Raw genomic sequence first — 15,691 nt, forward strand, 5'->3', positions numbered from 1 at the left:
AGTTTGATAGGGTATCTACTATAAACTACCCTTAGACAAGTGGGCTACATGTTACTCTTAAGTGTTATGTTACTCACCATTGAATACTTGATGTGCCTTTCAGTCCGTGTGTGACATCTGCAAGTTCTTTTAACTCGGGATGCAAAAGCAGCTCTGAAAAGAAAGAGTGAATAACTTTGGTTTTAGCAATATTCCAGCAACATCACAGCGGGGGACACCAGAACTTCACACATTGTACCCATGTGGGGAATTGAACTCGGGTCTCTGGCATGAAAAGTGAACGCTTTAACCACTAGGCTACCCCATTGCCTTCTGAAAAGAAGTGAGGTGTTAACAAGGGACTAAGATGTACGTAATAGAAGTGAACTGCAAACATCAGTGTTGTAAAACACCAATGTTGTAAACTCCCCCAGTTTTCAGCCAGACGTGTTTGGTAACTCTCAAAAGTTACCAAATCAGTTGGAAAGTTGCTAGTCCATAATTTTCCGGATGAAGAAAAATAATAAGAAGGTAAATAAGAGGAGGGAAACTGCTTAATGTTTGCAAATCTGTTTTAGTCAAGACATTAGTCATTATGCTCAAAGTCAGATTCGTCCAAGACCACTGGGCTCGCAGCTGGTCGGGCAGGTGTGAGTTTGTAATGCTGCAAACGCTGCCAGCAAAGTCCAACTGTTTTCCTAACCACACAATATGAAACTGTTGAGTTTTGAATGTATTACACATACCTTGACTTCATTCAAAGACAACCATATAGTTGGAATATTTCTCCCATGATCATTTCAGCATATATTATGAGATGTCTCAAGTACATCCATTCCAAGGTTTCAAGTCTATCAAGATCTTGCTGATTACTGCATTACTGGGAGACAGCATATTCATCCAGATAGAAATTACTTATATTCGTACAGAATTTGTTTTGCAAATTCCAAAACATCTCTAGCATTGCATGACAATGTGCTGCAATAGTTACAGAATGTGTGCCATTATATAAAACTTGCAGCAGTGAGTTGTAAAGTTCAGCAACATTAAAACTGATTCATTTTGAGTGAAACATTGTTCTGACTACATCACAAAGTTTAGTTTTCAATTCTACAGGACTTTATAATCTCTATTAAAGGTGCATTCTTTGGGAACAAAAATATGATATGAATTTGTCCAATTTTCTGGGATTTCAGTTTGAACACTGTTTGTGGGATATCTCAGTCTCTTTGAACAGATTCCAATATTGTGGTGAAAGCTGAGGTTCAAATACAAAGAAAATATGCTCAAAGTGCTAACACATTGTTACCTTTGAGATAACACATTACCTTGGATAACCCAAGTCTGGTTATTAGTCACATGACTTGTCCCAACAGGTACCCACATTCATGAACAGAAGCAATTTTGACCAACTCATAAAGTCTAAGGAGTCAAATGCCAAAAACTGTCACCCATTTAAGAATCGTCCTCCCTCAACATGACTTAACTTCGACTGATTTGTGACTTGAGCTCTATGCACAGGACAACACACCACCTATGCACATAGAAACTGACCCGAGGTAATCCCAGAATTCAGCTTTTCAACAAAGTGGAAGTATTAAACTGATGCTACATGGACTTGTGAGTGTAATGGGTGGACGTACCTCCTCTCTGGTTTATGGAAGACAATAAGGATGATGCAGATGACTATCACAGACAGGAACACAGAGATGATGACGCCCACTGTCTTGGGTTTGACGCCACTTGACTTGCCGCCATTACTTGCAGTCCCCTCATTGACAGCACCATAGACAGCTGGATGCTGGATGTCACTGTAACAGAAAATGACATGACATGTGACTCAATTTAGAAACACGACAAATCCTGATGAGACCTATGGTGTTGCATAATGTGTGATTGAATGGTGTGACTTTATGCTGTTGTCTCATGCAAGACCTTAAGGGGTCACCAAATGGTGTTGCCCAGTGTGTGACCTAAAAGGTGTCCTACAATGTGTGAATATCGTGTGACCTACTGGTGTTCACAGAAATAAGACCCAGTGGTGTTGCCCTATGTGTGAACGAAAGGTGTTGCACAAGTGTGAATATGGTCTGATCTACTGGTGTTGACAGAGGTAAGACCCGATGGTGTTGCCCAAAGTGTGACATACACAACAGCAGAGAAGCAGACAGCGTCGGTGTCCCATTCAAACAGGTAGAAACAGTTGCGGGACTTGTACGTCAGTGTAGGCTCACTCTGAAATGAATGCAAAATCTTTTACATACCAGTGCCTCAAACATGTTTAGTCAGAAGCAGGTGAACTGGACAGAATCTTTCACAATCATATTATGATCACACCTGGATAAACCGCCAAACTGGTAAAAACTGACATGAATGCCAGAATGATTTTCCTCTCAATATATACCTCTCTGGATATAACCTCAAACTGAATATACCACCAACGCCGAGCTTGTTGAGAACAAATATTCCAATTCAGTGGACATAATACCAAATATGTCTATAACAGCAAATGTAATGCAAATCCATTGCATGTTGGAGTAATGCAAGAGAGTTAATCCTATTCTTTTCTAAATCAGAGTATTTTTCCAATAATTTTTTTTTTCTACAATCATGAACATGGTTTCATGTACGTAGATTATAAGGTAGAATAACTTGGTTTAAGCAGAAGTGAAGTTAACTGGTGTATTCACTGCCAAGTTGCTGTATGCAGATTATGTGACATGGTTTCACATTGTCAAAACACATACCACCCTGGACAGACTCCCATATTGGATATATTGCTACCGTGGACACAATGCCAACCTGGATATACTGTCACCCTGGACATACCGCCTCCCTGGATATACCTTTACCCTGGATATACCGTCTAACCCGGATTATCCGCCACCCTGGATATACTCCCACCCTGGATATATTGCCAACCCAGATATGGATATACAGCCACCCCAGATATGGATATACAGCCACCCTGGATATATGACCACGGATATACTGCCAACCCCGACACACTGCCACCCTGGATATACCACTACCCTGGATATACTGCTACCATGGACATACTCTCTGGATATACCATGCCACTCTGGATATACTGCCAACCTGGACAGACAGCCACCCTGGGTACACAACCACCCTGATATACTAACACCTTGGATACACCACCACCCTGGATATACTGTCACCCTGGACATACTGTCACCCTGGATATACTGCCACCCTAGATATACTGCTACCCTGGGCATACTGCCACCCTGGACAGACAGCCACCCTGGGTACACAACCACCCTGATATACTAACACCTTGGATACACCACCACCCTGGATATACTGTCACCCTGGACATACTGTCACCCTGGATATACTGCCACCCTAGATATACTGCTACCCTGGGCATACTGCCACCCTGGATAGACAACCACCCTGGGACACAACCATCCTGATATAAAAACACCTTGGATATACCACCACCCTGGATATATTGCCACCTGGATATATTGCCAAAATTTGTCTGGATGGATGGTGGCAGTATATCCGGGTTTAACTGCACAGCAATGGCTGCCACACAGTGTACAGGTTACATGGTGTATACTATAGCTTCCAATCAAATTTCAAAGGGCTCACCTTATTTTTTAACATATCACAGTTAAACACAATAGCTGAGGAGACATTTTTGTCCAGTCTGTGCCCATCTCTCCCAACACACTTGTCTGGTGAAGTGTACACAACCTCCAGCTGATCATCTGAAACAGTCAAGACCATTGGTATTGATTCAGACATGCTTTCAGATAATGGATTTCTTTCACATCACCATCATCAGTATCAATGCTCTAACATAGAAACAGAACAGGAATGGAATATGGTACCAGTATACACAATACAATTCTGAAGGGCTGGAGCTTATGTATCAGGATTAACTAAACAGAAAGTGGAACATCAACTTACATCCTCTTTATGAGGTATTTTGACTGCTAATGAAATCTTCTAAATTTCAATGTCATATGAAGCCTGCTCTTTTTTCCCCCATAATATCTACCTCACAACTGACATCGTCTATTGTGTGTTTGTGTTTGTTTGTGGGGAAATCAGAAATTGCTCATTCAACATTAGTTTTGTTTCCATACAAAGAAATGTCCCCAAACCTATCACCTTCATCTTATAAGGTAAACTGGTCTTAAAAACAGAAAATTAAAATTAAAGATAAAATGGACCTTTAAAGTAGTATTTCCTGCTTGTGAATGTGCCAAGGTTGTTGTTGACGTTGGAGTCCAGCGGTTTCCTCTGACACACTGCTGCCCCGGCACAGGCCCCAGTCGAAGTCCCTTCCAGCTTGCCCTCCAAGCTGATGGAATACGTGTAGTTGTCTTTGCTCATCTCATGTGCTATGTGGTCTCTGGAGAACACAAGGCATCGCCGATATCACATTACAGTTAAAGTTAAAATATACATGTCTAGTACCAGAGATCTACCCATCTGGTTAGAACTGATCTGACATTAATAGATGCATGTCTGTTTGACTTTGTGTTTCTTTTTGCATAATGATCAATGGCAACTGAGTAAAGGACAGCTTCAATCAGGACGAAGCAACAATCACAAGAACAGCAAAATCTTTCAATGGGTGCAGCTTCATTAGGTTCATTCAGTAGTGAAACGTTAATCTGCTACAACCAGTGGTACATTGTTGTTCACGGGTCACGAGGGGAACATGGGCTGATGTACCCTCAATGTTTGTCTATGTGTACATCAATGGACCAGTGAACAATTTATTCATCTTACCAAACACCTCAATGTTAATTTTGAATTGTTTGAAGTATGTGTTATTTGAGATAAATAATTACTACCACAGTCCATCATTGACAGTGTGGTACATAGAAAATGTTACTTGCTTGTGAGCAGGGCATATTGAAAATAATAGAAGAGCACTCAACCCATCAGAAAGCGACATTTACGTGTGAAGTAAGATATATCTTCTTGTAGCTTGGTCAGAAATCCTCAATAACAAACAGGTAAGTGTGTGTACATACCGATGTGTGGCTGACAGTTTCTTGATGTCCACCATGCCACTTGACCTGGGGTCTATGATGATACCGTTATTGTCCTGGACAGCCTCCATCAATCTGTGGACAGTCAGTCATACACAAGCTTCACGCATACTGGTAAAGCAATCGTCAATTACGACAAAAACACTGGTCACTCACAACAAAAACTCTGGTCACTTACAACACAGACATTGGTTGATAACTAGTCCTATACTGTGAAATATGCACTATGCCAGAAAGTGCATGTAAATTCTTCAGCTCATGATCTGTTTACTTGCGACACAATCACTGGTCACGTAACATATATCATTACCCATATGGGAGGGAGGACACACGGTAGAATTTTCCTGTAAGCCCCTTGGGAGGTTACACCTTATGGCGAAAGCTGATTGGTTGTTCCATTTCTCGAACAGCCAATCAGCTTTAGGGACATGGTTATCCCCCTCCCATTGCGGGGTTTTCTAACAGAATGCTCTTTGCATTTTAGCGGGTTTTTTTTATCAAAAACTGACATGGTAATGAAAACAAAAACCATCTCTTGACGGGTAATGACATCACTGTTCCCTCATCATATATATATATCTATATCTATATTACGTAATTCTCTCACCTTGGCTTATGAATTACGTCATTAGTTTAACTCAAACGACTAAATTACTGATCACTTATATTTCTTACAACACAATCAATGATTGAACATTTAACATTCATTCCTCAATGCAATAAACATATAAGTCTGCTTCTGTGTTCTTCATGTCCAATATCTGACAAAAATACACATCTCACGGTGCGAAATCTGGAAGCATGCAGTGATTCAGATTTGTGCATGTGTGGTGTACAGTATACTCCGGAAAAAGCCCATCACACATGGGGTACTGACAGAGGCATCCATCCCACATGGTGTACTGACCAAGAAGCCCATCCCACATAGTGTACTGACAGAATCATATCGAACACAGTGTACTGACAGAATCACATCCCACATGGTGTGCTGACACAGCAGTCCATCCCACATGGTGTACCGACAGAGAAGCCTCTCCCACATGGCGAACTGACACAGCAACCATTCCAACAAAGTGCATTGACTGAGAAGCCCATAAAACCTTGCATACTGACCAAAGTTTGTGTACTGACGGAAACCCATCCCACATGGTGTACTGACAAAGAAGCTGACAGTGAGGGCTGTACTGACAAAAGCCAATCCCACATGGTGTACTGACAGAGAAGTCAATCCCACAAGGTGTACCAACATAAAAAAACATCCCACATAGTGGACAGACAGAGAAGACCATCCGATATGGTGTACTGACAGAGAAGCCATACCATATTGTGTACTGACAGAGAAGCCTATCCGATATGGTGTAGTGATAGAGAAGCCTATCCGATAAGGTGTAGTGACAGAGAAGCCATCCCACATGGTGTACTGTCAAAGGACATCCTACATATTATACATGGTGGAGAAGCCCATACCAGATGGTGCAGAATCTTTGCAGGGATTTCAGGCACAAAGATGGCCTCCAGGTTGATTAGCTTTATATATCCAGAAGTAGGCAGACTAAGATATGTAAGGAAAGGAATTCATGTATATTCACTCACGTGTCTTTCTTGCAAGCCAATCTTGTTTTCCATTCAAATTCAAAGATACAGTCCTCAGTATTTCTTGCACTGAAAATATACAAAAAACGATCACCACTCGCAGAGTGATCAGTTACATTTAAACAGTATTTCTCTGTAAACCTTTTCTGCAGCAGGAATTTCATGACACTCACACAGCTGAACAACAACTGTCCTACTATATCATATATGTTAAAGAAGACTTACACATAATTTACATTAAACGCATGAAGAAAAGCATCTTAACAGAGTAATATCAACCACCATTATGTAAACATACTACAAATGATCAAAATGCCAGCAATTAGCTGATTAATACTACATACCTTTCAATATATCTTGGGCCTCCCACAAGCTTATCACATTTGAACTTGATGATGGTTTTGGCCATGGGATTGTTGCTGCGGCGCCGACTGTGGGAGCAGGCTGAGGCCCCCTGAGAGTACTCCAAGACTATAGTCTTGCCATCAGCTGGGGATGGGACAATTGTATTTGGAAATAAGTGATCAGAGGTCTGTAACCTCGGAAGTTTTGCTTCATCAAATAGGGACATGAAATACCCATCCCCACTGAAACTAATCTTTGGTTGATGTTTAGCTGCATACCATGTTGAGGAATTATTTCAACAGCCTGAAAATAATGGAATCTGGACCATACAAGCCAGTGATCAATGCAATGAGATACAATCCATAACATCAGCATCTGATGACTCAGGGTACATATCAGCAACATGATACATGGTTGGGTGTTTGGTATTGAAACAGACAAGACAAGGACGCAAATCTGTTAGGAGACTCCTTACAGCCATGGTCATCACAATGTTACTTAAAAGTCCTTGGGATCATGGGAAATATACATCAAAGTTAATTAATGAAGTAAAATGACTGACGATGTTAACTAACAAATAATATTATAACATACGTTATATCTGGATTACACTTTTTAAGTGAAGTACAGATTCTTGTACTTTTTTGTTGGGTTGAGTCCCATCCAGGATTTGAACCCACACCCTCTGGCACTTAATCGCCAGTTCATATAGCCAACTGCCAAACATGCTCAGCCACTAGGACTTTCACATAAATCGAAGTCAGACAACTGTTAGTCTAGACTGTGGAAGTTGTATATCCATAAAGTTGTCCTCACACTTCATCTCCTAATCTTCCAGCAGGCCAGTGAAAGCAGGGACAATCACCTAACTTATTTTGGTTGTCTTACCATCCATGTAGAGCTGCTGTGTCCGTACAGCTCCCAACATGTCGGTCCTCTTGTCTGCAGTCTTGCGACAAACTGCCGAGTCCATGTGACAACCTTCACCTCGAGCCTGACCATGGACCCCTTGGCAGATGTTCAAGAAATAACTAAAAATCAAAATGTAAGTGTGAGTGACGAGGCAAATGATGAAAATAATTCAAAGCATGTAATACCAAATATCTATCATGCCATCAAATCCATAGAGTCATGAACCCGTGAAGATCCCGGGTTAGAATATGTCTTCAGCAACCCATGCTTGCCATAAAAAGCGACTATGCTTGTCATAAGTGGCGACTAATTTGACTGGGTGGTCAGACTCGCTGACTTGGCTGACACAGGCTGTTCCCAATTGCACTGATCATTGCTCATGTTGTTGATCACTGGATTGTCTGGTTCAGACTCGATTTTTTACAGACTGCTGCCATATAGCTGGAATACTGCTGAGTGCGGCATAAAACTCAATTCACTCACTCATAGAGTCGTGAGTCAGTTTTGGGATTATATTGTTTTCTATGTAATACAAGACGTAGGTGTTTTGTTTGTATCCATGATGAAGCCAGTCTTATGATTAAACTGTGTTGTATTTAGTACAAGACGTACATGTTTTTCTTGCTGTCTGTGTAGTTCCAGCTTCCGGTGTCACGTGACAATATCCCAAAGTCATACACTGTCCCATCATGCACCAGGCTACAGTCTTCAATGATCGGGGGGCATATCAGATTCGTCTTCCACACAAACACGGCGGAACACTTGGCACTCTGCAACACGTCATCAGACATCCAATGTCATCATGCGTATTAGTATAGTAATGCATGGAATACATCTGGATGGTTTGCAAAATGCAAGCATCTTAAATTTGTAAATAATGGCGATCACCATGTGTATATGCATATTTTAACTCTTAATTGTTTTTTGAAGGGATAAAATGTTTTATATTATGTGCATTATGACATGACATGAGACACTGATGATATTGGTCATTGTGCGATAACAGTCATTGTTTCATATCAGTCTTGTAATACCTGTCATTGTGGGATGATATCAGTCATTGTTTGATAATCAGTCATTGTTAGATATGAGTCATTGTGTGATGATATCAGTCATATTGCGATGACATCCATCAGTGTTTGATGACATCAGTCAGTCACAGTATTTCTAGACATATCAGGTATGGTATGGAACAATAAAGGCGAATGGTAAACAGTGACTTCTGTAGTAAGCCATGTGCAAAACCATCCACCTAAGTAGAAGATGGAGCAAGACAACTTACTGGCCAGGACTGGGGTTTCCCATTGCCTGCGCTGTAGTCACACTGAAACAGAATCTCAGTCTTCGCCTGCACTTTCTGACCTGGATGACAGTAAGAACAGGAATTTTGATGCCAAATATCAACTCCTTTAAACACACAGCTATAGCCTAAATCTGTTCACTAACAGAAAACCTAAGATATGTTACTGAAGTTGAAGCAATTTCATGTTATTTCAGGAACAAATGAGACAAATAGTCTTAGCACAATGTAACTCCCTATTGTATCACCTGTTATGTACCTACATCGTAATTAACTGTTTACTTATGGTACATTTGATATCATTGACAAAAAGCCTCATGGTCCTTCTCGTACCGTTACTTGATTAACAAGTTGTGTTAGATCCATAAATCATAAATTTATTAATACATAAAACAACGACAAAGACAGTTGTGTCCCCTGTTTTGCTATTCCAACCATACCTCCGACAACACACTGACTCCCTCCAGTCAGCAGCAACTTGAGGATCTCCCGACTCTCCATCATGAACATCCCTTTCCTGGCATCCCCGTATGACATGCCCGTGTTGTGGTCAACATGGCAGCTGGATGAGCCCGCACACCCGGGGTACTGGGGTTTGTTGATGGCACCGCATGGCTGAATGTAGAAGCTGCCTCCTTGAGCTGGGTACACCTGAACACACATTGTACAACACTGATCACATCAAGCCGAAATGAACCAATGAAGATCTGGGTTAAAATACCAATATATGTTTGTTGTAAGAGGTGATCAATGTCATCGAGAGGTCACACTCGTTCACTTGGTTGACATATGTCATCGCATCAAAACTGCAACGATCAATGCTTATGATTTTGATCACTGGATTGTCTGGTCCAGACTTGATTATATTTACTGTCTGCTATCACATAACTGGAATATTGATTGTGGTATAAAACAATAAACCAACCAAGCATGCACTTCATTGCACCTGACAATGTACACGGGAAAAGGGAGGTAATACTTGGGTGAGTGTGGTTTTACGTCCACTTCTTTTAGAAGGGAACTTCAAGGGATTTCAGGTGTTCCACTACCTTCACCAGGAAGTGGAGAGTAAACCATTAAGCATGAGTCAGAATAAGGAAAACTAAACATACTCAATGAAACACCGATCATAACAAAAAAGTCAGACCAACTCTGTGAGTTCTTTCTTCAGAATTTGACCTAAAATTTTTTAAAATGTTTAACAAATTAGCATTAACATATTGACACAGTTCCCAAAATGTTACGAGTGAGGAGTGCAGAGAAAGGCACAGCCAGGTGTTTGAGAAGGACATGCACCAGTCAATAACAATCAAAGTTATTGATTCATTAACCCAAGCCATGCTGTCACCATCATTTCTCAAGCACACCAAGTTGTCACTCCTCTTTTGAGCCGAAAGGACTGAAGTGTATATGCTTTTATACAGAAGCTATGTCATATGAATATACTGTTGTACATATCAGCATTGAAACCATGAGATACTTTAAGGCAGGCCGTACACTAAAGTATCCGCTAAAATTCAGTTGTTTAAGTGAGAGCACACAGTGTATGAAGAGGTGGTTATCTCACCGGAACTGGGGTGTTGAGTGCACTGATGTCATAGCGCTGTCCAGTGCTGGGGTCGTTGTATGTGCATGACGATGTCTCCGCACTGATCTGGTTGTCCTCACAGGCTAGGTTGGTATACCACATGAACACGTAGTCGCAGTCATCGGCCACCAACTCAAACTTGGGCTCTCCCTGGAAGTGAAAACAGTTTTAACATCAGTGGGACAGGTTACAACAGTGTTGATATCAGTGGAGCAGGTTACAACAGTGCTGATGTCAGTGGGGCAGGTTACAACAGTGTTGATGTCAGTGGGGCAGGTTACAAGAGTGTTGATGTCAGTGTCGCAGGTTACAACAGTGTTGATGTCAGTGTTGCAGGTTACAACAGTGCTGATGTCAGTGGGGCAGGTTACAACAGTGTTGATGTCAGTGTTGCAGGTTACAACAGTGTTGATGTCAGTGGAGCAGGTTACAACAGTGTTGATGTCAGTACAACAGTGTTGATGTCAGTGTTGCAGGTTACAACAGAGTTGATGTCAGTGTTGCAGGTTACAACACTGTTGATGTCATTGGGACAGGTTACAACAATGTCACACACAGAGTTGATTCCAGCAGTCCAAGCCAGACTAGTTCAAAATCAAAAGATGTTAAACAATATCCACTGGTCAGACTAGTTCAATGTGACCAATGGTGTCACACCTTCACAAGTGAGACCTATGAGTTTGTTTCCATTATTTGATGCAATCATGTACTATGCTCCAAGCTCAGGTTCTCAGTTTTGGTACAGGTTTTTGCTGTGCAAAACATAAAATGTTTTTCAAATGATGGAGCCAACTTGCTGGGACTCTCGACCGTTGTATCTTCATTATGTTGGTGGACTTTACTTGGGGTAGGAAAAGAATGAATTAAACTCACCTGTGACGAGCCAGCTTTACAGGTGAAGATGATATGAGTCGTGATGTTCCTGCTGGGGTCCTTCGTGCACTTGCTGCCATTCACGTAGGCCAAGGTCACCTTCCCATTCACGGAATCCACATATGGGCCTTTAGCCAGGTGACCCAAACTCTGAAACACCACATTGAATTAGGACCATTGGATGCTTGATGTATTCATGCCAATACACACAGAAAATATATACATGAGACATAAAAGGGACAAATGTACATCATGGTCATAGAAACGTCATTTCTTGGATAATATGTTCTCCACACCATGTCAAATGAATTAGGTTGTGGAAGATGTCTTTGTAGATAACAAAGGAAAGGAGTCAAGTGGGCACGGTGAGTTATATCTTTGGGCACAATTACATCTGTATCACAGGGGATTTATCTCACAGTTACATAAATGACACAGAAGTTTTATTGCTCTCTCCCATACAGTGGACACATGTGGGCAGTTACGTACATACTACAGGCATCACATCTTCCCTTATTGCTTAAATGAATGGAATTATCATGAAACTGAACTCAAGCTATCAGAAGATGATGATAACTGTGCACTGATTCCTTATGGACACGCCAATATCACTTCTGTTGCCAAATAATGTCACAGCAGCACTGTCTTGTTCTGTCAACCTAATGATGTCATACTCCATAATAAATCTTGTTCAATGACCTTACAATGTTGGGTAAACAACCTGTTTACTTGCAATTACATTTATGATACTGTTTTGTCATTATTTTAATACAAAATCTATCCATGTTAGCCTTCTTCATTGGAAAGTAAATTGAAGACCTGGAGATTCTACATGTGATAATACCCATACACACTATCATATAGTGGATACTTAACAAGGTCTCATTACATAAAAATCATACGAAACAAGTGTCCTTCCTATGGTATCTGACCAAGCAAAGGCGAGGTGTAATACCATGGGAAGGTCATGCGTTTTGTATGATTTGTATGTGAAGAGACTGAGTGAAGTATTTTATTTACTACCCTCATCTTACATGCAATAAATTGTCAAAAAAGCATATTTTTAATATTTTTATGGTTTCAAACCAAAATCGATTTCATAGAGAGTATGCAGAAGGATTGTGTACTGTATAACACTTCTTTGCATGACATCACACAGCGTTGACACCACCATGCCATTTTCATCTGTCCTTGGTAACCATCGTCATGATGCATGTCAGTTGTCATCACCTTGTACAACCTTCTACTGTAAACAACTCGTTGCACCTCGTTTTTTGGTTTACCATTGCTTCACTCAACTAACATCACTTTTGTAAGCGTTTTTTGCACGTTTATGTTTTTCAATGGATATAATGTCTCAGTTTGTCTGACAATTAAACTGCGACACAACTTTGTACACAATACTTATATTCCCACAATGCATTTGAGTTGTAGAATGAAAGTATCCATGTGTTCGTTATGAATGAGTTCAGTCACAGTATGACATAACTGAGAGATCATCAGTTATCCAATTAAAAATAGCTAGAATCTCAGGTCAAGTCGTTATGACACAGGTCAATGTGATACAACACTTTTGTGAAGCACAAGATTAGCATGCAACTACCCATATGTTGACCACGTCGATAATAAGTCAAATACATACCAGAGGTGGTTTATCTCCCTCTACCCTACAAGCAGCTGAGCCCGGTGGGCACAGTTTTCCCTGTATGGGGTTAAGGGGTCGGCAGATGTTGATGTAGTAGGTGGTGCCAGAGTTTGCTCCTGGCGTCATGGCGATGGCCACATGATGTCCCGATGCCTTGATGAGTGGAGACAAGTCAACCTTGTAACTGCCACTTGGGCCTTGTGTTTCCACGCTGCACTCTACCTGGATGTGGAAAATAGCAAGGTCAATGACAGTGCTACAAACAAATTTCTTTCTAACACAGCACACTCAGAGAAAATAGTTTATCACTTGTCATCTGAATATAAGTTCCATATCTGTTAAAGTCATTGAAAGCTGTTACAAAGTTGGACCAACCTCTTTTTCACAGACTCTGCTTGTGTGCCAGTTGAAATGATACACACAATCGTCTGTCTCGTCCACCAGTATTGGATATCCATCGCCCTTGCCATGGCCACAGATGAAGTTGATGATGGTGGAGCGCTGGTACTTGCCGTGGCAGAGGGCGCCACCAGAGTAGTTTAGCATCAAGAAGCCGCCTCTGAACTGCAAGTTGCTGTTGGCAATACCAGCACTGAAGCTCCGCTTTTCTCCTACTAGTTCCTTCTGACATGATCCTGAATTCAACCAGTACAACGGTGAGTGAGCGAGTGCACGTGTGAGTGTATATGTGAATGAATGCAGATGAATGAGTGAGTGAGTATTATCTCAGCAATGTCAAGGAGTCCAAGCCTAAGTGATGCCATTTGTAAGTAAAACATGAAAACAGGTGTAGTGTGACTAGGCCAAGGATCATAACTGGTTTTGATCTGGGATTCAAATCCATAGCCGGAACATCCTTACATCCAAGGGACATAACTCTTATGGTGCCCCATATGAGAAGGAGATTGGAGTCCATCTAGTTCAGTGAGTGAGTGACTATAATTTTATACTGCTTCTGAATGGACTCTGCACACTGTACCCATTTTGGGAACTGAACCCTAGTCTTCAATGTGATGAGTGAATACTGTATCCTCTATCTAATTCCTCCCTTATGGAGATCAATATTTGTTCACCTGGGTATGACGCCTATGTCAAAGTATGCAAACAAAAACCAATACACTGTTGAAGATTCCCTGATGCCAGCTGACTCTTGCCTCCAATGTGACAAGACAACCTTTTACTCAAAAGGCAACTCTGACAAAAGCCATAAAGATGAAATTGAACTGAAGACAACACAAACTACAACAACTGGGTGAGTGGGTGAGTTTAGTTTTACGCCGCACTCAGCAATATTCCAGCTATATGTCTGTAAATATTCGAGTCTGGACCAGACAATCCAGTGATCAACAACATGAGCATCAATCAGTGCAATTGGGAACGGATGACCTGTGTCAACCAAGTCAGCAAGCCTGACCACCCGATCATGTTAGTCACCTCTTACGACAAGCAGAGTCGCCATTTATGGGTTGCGGAAGGCCTATTCTACCCCGGGACCTTCACAGGTCTACAATAGCTAATGCAGTGGCTTTCATCTCAGGAACAAAAAACTCCTCACCAACATTGCTGTCACAACCACTACCAGTCACTGGAGCACACACATTGATGCGGAAGTCGTGGTTGTTGCCATCATCGAAACGATAGCCTGTGGACTTCTTAAGGGCACTCAAGTCAAATGTGTAGCCTGAAAAAGGGAGAACCAATCAGACAGAAGCTCAACATTATCCACAGGTTTTCAAGAATTAATCAACCTCAAAAAATAATGCAAGAGAGAGAGAGAGAGAGAGAGTGAGAGCTGATTTTGCCAAAATTCCAACAACATCACAACAGAAACACAGCAACACACAGAGAAATGGGCATTGTACCCATGTGGGGAATCGAACACAGGCCTTCTGTGTGACGAGTGGACTCTTTAACCAATAAGACAATATGAATCAGGATATTCACTGATGTTGGACTGACTAGCACAGACGAAGTTGAGAATGTAGATAATTATAACGGTGCTTGATGGTCAGGAAACAAAATGGTTTTCAAATATTTCCTACACTGGTTCCCATGGTTACTAGTGATAGATAATACTGACTGACCAGAGTCTGGGTTTATGGCAGTGCAGTTGCCTCCCTTGGCACTCTTTTCCCTCGCCTCCACAGAGCATGCTGCGCGTGTCTTCCACACAAACCGATGTTGACACAGGTTGGCAAGGAAGTGATCAGAGGGCTCTGAGTCCTGGAGAGAGAAAGGTGTCATGGAACATGAGATCAACAGATAGGGGTGAAGGGCACACACACGAAACTGCTCTCCATTCAGAAGTTGAAAGTGATTGCTTATACCAAAACTCTAACACCATTGGTAATAGGCTTTCAAGACTGTCAGGCTACCAAATCTTTAACATTAACATTATAAAATAATTAATTCAAAAC

At 41.4% G+C, this 15,691-nt stretch overlaps 1 protein-coding gene across 2 annotated transcripts in view; it reads right to left on the reverse strand.

Moving 5' to 3' along the window:
- LOC137286325 (cation-independent mannose-6-phosphate receptor-like) overlaps window positions 1-15,691 on the reverse strand; it is a 62,282-nt gene that overhangs the window by 6,324 nt on the left and 40,267 nt on the right. The window contains exons 25-42 of one of the 2 annotated variants that reach the window (XM_067818114.1): window positions 15,359-15,497; window positions 14,830-14,955; window positions 13,650-13,909; window positions 13,272-13,496; window positions 11,630-11,779; window positions 10,736-10,906; window positions 9,609-9,819; window positions 9,151-9,230; window positions 8,481-8,638; window positions 7,845-7,987; window positions 6,956-7,100; window positions 6,612-6,680; window positions 5,001-5,093; window positions 4,188-4,369; window positions 3,601-3,719; window positions 2,129-2,214; window positions 1,623-1,790; window positions 78-153 (exon numbers count right to left, since the gene is read on the reverse strand). In XM_067818114.1, coding sequence (XP_067674215.1) covers window positions 78-153; window positions 1,623-1,790; window positions 2,129-2,214; window positions 3,601-3,719; window positions 4,188-4,369; window positions 5,001-5,093; window positions 6,612-6,680; window positions 6,956-7,100; window positions 7,845-7,987; window positions 8,481-8,638; window positions 9,151-9,230; window positions 9,609-9,819; window positions 10,736-10,906; window positions 11,630-11,779; window positions 13,272-13,496; window positions 13,650-13,909; window positions 14,830-14,955; window positions 15,359-15,497 — 2,601 coding nt within the window. Of the gene's footprint in view, window positions 1-77; window positions 154-1,622; window positions 1,791-2,128; window positions 2,215-3,600; window positions 3,720-4,187; window positions 4,370-5,000; window positions 5,094-6,611; window positions 6,681-6,955; window positions 7,101-7,844; window positions 7,988-8,480; window positions 8,639-9,150; window positions 9,231-9,603; window positions 9,820-10,735; window positions 10,907-11,629; window positions 11,780-13,271; window positions 13,497-13,649; window positions 13,910-14,829; window positions 14,956-15,358; window positions 15,498-15,691 lie in introns of both variants that reach the window. The other variant, XM_067818115.1, reaches the window with a different exon arrangement.

Source organism: Haliotis asinina, chromosome 6, assembly GCF_037392515.1.
Source record: "Haliotis asinina isolate JCU_RB_2024 chromosome 6, JCU_Hal_asi_v2, whole genome shotgun sequence".
Taxonomy (NCBI): Eukaryota; Metazoa; Mollusca; class Gastropoda; order Lepetellida; family Haliotidae; genus Haliotis; species Haliotis asinina.